The sequence below is a fragment of the Olea europaea genome, unplaced genomic scaffold (assembly GCF_002742605.1).
Source record: "Olea europaea var. sylvestris unplaced genomic scaffold, O_europaea_v1 scaffold2180, whole genome shotgun sequence".
NCBI lineage: Eukaryota > Viridiplantae > Streptophyta > Magnoliopsida > Lamiales > Oleaceae > Olea > Olea europaea.
In genome coordinates, this window is record NW_019239803.1 from 51,964 (window position 1) to 57,327 (window position 5,364).

General features: G+C 34.9%; 1 protein-coding gene across 1 annotated transcript; it reads left to right on the forward strand.

Moving 5' to 3' along the window:
• Positions 1-332: 332 nt before the first annotated feature.
• LOC111380675 (receptor homology region, transmembrane domain- and RING domain-containing protein 2-like) lies at positions 333-3,894 on the forward strand. Its single transcript, XM_023004305.1, has 4 exons — positions 333-719; positions 1,194-1,424; positions 2,472-2,876; positions 3,121-3,894. Exons 1-4 carry the CDS (start codon positions 581-583, stop codon positions 3,693-3,695), a joined length of 1,350 nt encoding a protein of 449 aa, XP_022860073.1. The 5' UTR covers positions 333-580; the 3' UTR covers positions 3,696-3,894.
• Positions 3,895-5,364: the final 1,470 nt, after the last annotated feature.

Consider the following 5,364-nt stretch of genomic DNA (forward strand, 5'->3'; position numbering starts at 1 on the left):
TCCCTACTAATACTTTCTTGATCGAGTCTATCATACCGGACTTGTTTAATGCGATTTATCTTATTGATGTGGTTGCAGGTTATTACGTCAGTTTGAGGATTTACCTAGTAGCGGCTGCAAGTTCCTTCTTCATTAAAAAAAAAAAGAAGGAAAAAAAAAGAATAAATCTACTTGTACAATATTTATCCACAACTTGATCGACAACAAGTGTTTTGAAAAAATCTTGGCTATTGATTTTATAAATAAACTTTAAATAAATGGACGTGATATTTATAATGCATTTTAAATCAAATCGTAAAATAAATTGTACTGAGTAGTAGGATTGTATAAGCTCACCGGTAACAAAAGAGACCATCCTGAATAAACAAATTCGATTTCTACCGAAACTCACACTGCCTCTCCTACTCCCAATACATATATGCCTCCTACAAAGGAAATAAAGAAAGAATTTGCGCAGCCCTCGAGTCATAGAATGGAAGTTGATGTTTCTATTCCATTAATATTAAAACCCTTTGTAAGAATTTCATAATTTTTCTCGGTTTTCTGGGAATTTGAGATTGAGGGAGTTGTAAGATTAGGAATGGAAAAAAAGATGGTGAATTTCTGGGTATTTCTATGCGGTTTTTTCGTTTCGCTGGGTCCTTTCAATGCCTTTGGCAATGTTGTTTTGATTGGAAAGAATGTCACTTTATCGTTTGAAGATAGGGAAGCTACTTTTGGTGAGTAGATTCTTTCTATTTTTTATTTTTTATTTTTTTCCCCTTCTTGTCATTATCTTCTCGCCGAATTAATTCACTTAGATTATAGGTTTAGTTATAGTTGAGATTCTTGTTTATTCGTGTTTTAGCTAGTGTTTCGAGTTCGGGCTCTTCGTTTTTTATTTAATTTTTGAGCTCTTCGTTGCAAATGTTGGGATATTTATCGGATAAATTTGTGTTTTAACTCACATATTCTGTTCTTAAAATAAGCTTGGAATTTGGAATCTGCATTGGAATTAAAAATTTTAGTTAAAAATTTAGTGAAAAAATTGGGATTAGCTGGTTTCTGCAAGTCACTCAATGCATATTTCATAATATGGAATCAAGATGGATGTGTCTGGATTCCTTTAAACTAAGTGACGACGCTTTTATTTATTTATTTTTTGTCATGGTTGAGCATTTACTGATAGATTTTGTCTGTGGTAATAATTTCAGCTCAACCTGTGAAAGGTTTTGGTAAATGTCGCACATTGAATGTGGCCCAACCTTTGGATGCATGTTCACTATTGACTAATAATGTTGTTCTGAAAACAAACTGCACCGAATTTTCGTGTGTTTTGATCATCAGAGGAGGATGCAACTTTGAGACGAAAGTCAGAACAGCGCAAGCTGCAGGATTCATAGTGGCCATTGTTTATGACAACAAGGACGGCGATCTAGTTGCAAGTAATGGCTTTTTCCTACATTCAACTTTATACCTGTGTTATTATTAGTTTAATATTGCGTATATAAGTCATAGTTATGATTTCATTGCTATGATTTTATATCCTAGGAAACATTTTTTTGATTGGCATTTGGCTAATATTTTAAGTAAGTTAATTGTGATTTTTTCTTTGAAATGTTTGAAGTAGGACGGTAATTTTTGTTTTTGGTACATAATAGCTTGCTTTAGATCTTTTGGTATATAGCAATGAACATAATGGACTGGAGGAAAGGGATTCATATAGCGAAGCCCAAACAAGGCTTACTTTTGTTATTCGTGTATACAGAATTGCTGTGTCTGGATCATATATGCAGATTATCCTTTTTTTGCCAATATAAGCAGAATTGTTCATCACCTTTCCAACAACTGTAAGAACATACTAGCATGAATAAATTATATTCTGGAATTCCCAGAACGTAATTACCATCTTATATGCCGGACTTCATTCTCATTAGCTCATTTCTAGAAATATACTATGAAATGAAAGGCTGTGATTATAATATATTAATGGGGTGTCAAGCATTCTCTCAATTTATGGACATGTGCATCTGTATTCTATGGTTTCAGATTATGAGAGAATGGAGTAAATATTCTTTGTCGTTTTCTTAAATGGTTATTGATAGTACATTCAAGATCTGACAGCTAATTATGATATGCTGAAGAGGTTTTTGCATGATGAATGGTACGATATAAGAGCTAGCCTTTTAGCCTACTGACTAAAATATCAAGAGCCAATGGGTAGGGGATGCATTTAGCAGTTGCGCATAAGCAAGTATCGTAGCCTTTTAGCCTACTGACTAAAATATCAAGAGCCAATGGGTAGGGGATGCATTTAGCAGTTGCGCATAAGCAAGTATCGTAGCTTTTGTTCCTGTCCCTGGAAATTCAAGAGGATCAGCATTCAGCAGTATTCATGTCAATTATACAATATTTATTATTTTATGATTAATTCATTTAAGGAAATTCAAATATTTTAAGTGTTTATCCATCATTTACTTTTGGAAATGCAGTGGCAGGAAATTCTGCTGGTATAAAAATATATGCTGTGTTTGTATCCAAAGCTTCTGGTGAAGCACTGGCTAATTATGCCGGCATTCCAAACACGGAGCTATGGCTAACCCAGAGTTTTGAAGAATCAAGTTTTTCGATCATGGCTACAGCTTTTGTTACATTACTTTCCGTATCTGCTATGTTAGCTACGTGTTTATGCTACTGGAGGCATCGTAATAGAAGAGAACGGGTTCGAGTTTCAAGTGTACGGGAATTCCATGGAATGAGCAATCGTCTGGTGAAAGCCATGCCGAGCCTAATTTTTTCAACTGTTTTGGAGGATAATTCTACGTCAAGTACGTGTGCTATATGTCTTGACGATTATAATGTTGGAGAGAAGCTTAGGATTCTGCCATGCCTCCATAGTAAGTCGTTGTCTCTTATTTTTACATGATTCTGTTTACTTGTACAATATGAAATACCTCCGCAGGAACTGTCTCAGACCTCCCTGAAAGAAGGGAAACCAACTGGTCAATTTAAAGCTCTATTTTTCTGCTACTTCAAGTCGATTGCTTTATGATGGGATTGTCATTTAACCACGGAAAAGTAATTAATTGTATCATAATCATTCTGTATGTTCTTGTTGAGTTTATCTTGGAATTTTGACAGAATTTCATGCTACTTGTGCTGATGCTTGGCTGACATCATGGAGAACCTTCTGTCCCATTTGCAAACGTGATGCTAGAACTAATACTGGTGATCCACCAGCATCAGAATCTACAGCGTTGCTATCATCCAGCCCAGCTTCTGTTAATTCATCTTCTGCATTGTCATCCGTTAGATCATCGTTAGCACCATCCTCAGCTATACGGATTGCCACGTCATCATCTCGGTCCCCTTTGGTTCCCTGTCTACAGTCCATCTTTAGCACTTCTTATAACCAGCAATCACTTCAGTCTTATCATCTATCTCCTCAAATTAACAGCAGCAGAAGCTCAGTCGACTTCAGGAACACTTCTTCTCAAAGATCTTGTGGTGCTTATTTAGTTTCTCCTCACTCGTTAGGTTATCCATCATTATCATCCCTAAACTCCCGATGCATGTCACCCTACATTCCGAGTCCCAACAATGCCTCATCAAGTTACATCGAGTCCTCTAGTCGTCCGCCTAATCCACTTCATCATAGTGAGTCAACTTCAAGCTTTTCACCATTTGCTTCGGATCAGTCTCTTCCGGGGTGTTAATAAAATCGCAGTTGATTGCGTTGAGTATAGTAGGAGGTTTGAATGGTGAGAGTTCATCACATTACATAGTAATAGAAGATATGCACCATCATTACATTAGCCGACTGTTTTGGTGTATAAATCTTGTTTTCTTCTGAAATCGCAAGCACATAAGATGTTCATTTTCATTTTTATTTTGCCTTGGTTTGAGTTTTGTCTACTGGGTTGTTCTTGGGTCCTTTTGCGAACCAATATCAGTTTCTTCCATGCTTTCTGAGCAATAATCTGTTGGTAAAGGAGAAAAAAACAGAATTGTAAAATCAATGTTCAAGTCTAGAACTTTTTGGGCCAAATGCCAAGCATAAAATACAAATGTGTTACAAGGAAACACGTCGTCTTTCTGGTTGCTGACATTGGTGAAAAGAACTGGTTTAATGTTTTCATGAAGACAGCATTAGAGAATATAGAAGCCTCACTGGAAATTACTCCTCGCTTCCATCCTGAACAATCATCTTTGGCAGCTTAGTTTTCTCATAAACTTTTATAAAACGTGCATACATGCTTATAACTGAGTTCTAAGTAGTGATATTTGAAATCACAAAATCGAGGTTGAATTACTTGCCTTTGATTTGCTTGCATTTAACACTGACTTGTGCCCACTTTTCTATTAGAAATTCGATCACATATGAAAGAATTTGATAGCCACAATACAAAAATCAAATTTGAGATGTTATTATTCCAAAATCAAGCCACAACACTTTGTTTTCTCTCATTCTGTAAATTCGAATTTCATCATGTATGTTTTAGTTTTTGGTGTAAAGGAAGTTCCACATGGACGACCCATTTTCTTCCAACAACTTTGAATGATTCAACAAAGTTTTCAACCCCCCGCCCCCAACAAACCGAAATAGTAAGTCACAATTTGCAGATGCAGAAGCCTTATAAACAATTATTAATCCCAGCAATTTCTCATCTATTGCATCCTGAGTAATGGTTAACAGAATTTTCCTCTTAGGGCCTGCTCCGGAGTTTCGGGCTATCGATTATGAACATTTTTTAAAGTATCGATTTTGAACATTTATGAAGTGATCGATTTTAGATGGTTTTAGTAGTGAATTATCGTTCTTGCATGGACTATTATCCAACCATTAGTTTAACTATTTTTTACTTCAATTCGATTGAGGACAGTTAACAACGATTCTTTTTGTGATTTTTATTTTTTTAAAACTATAGATATATGGAGTGTATTTAAGTGGATTATTCATACGATGGTTAGATTGTTAGGATCACGAGTTCATCATAGCTATCCTTTTAATTGATTTACGTCTCGAGTTAAAACCAATCTTGCCCAATTAAGCCAACTCAATATATTTCTATGTGAATCCGATTAAGCAAGCTTTAATCAAAAGTATTCAATTATCAAATAATTCAGTTAATTAGAGATCAATTAATCCAAGACATTAAGAATAGGAGTAAAACAATTCACAAGTTTCAATTGGAAATTAAAACTTTATAACTAAAATTAAGGTTCAATAATTCATTAGCATCAATTGAAAATTGAAAATTTCTAAATAAAATTAAGTTTTAAACTAGGTTACACTCGTTCGTCCTAACTATTCGTTTAATTACACATCATGAGGGAAGAAAAAAAATACAGGAAAGAAATAAAATACATCATCATATTTCAAGG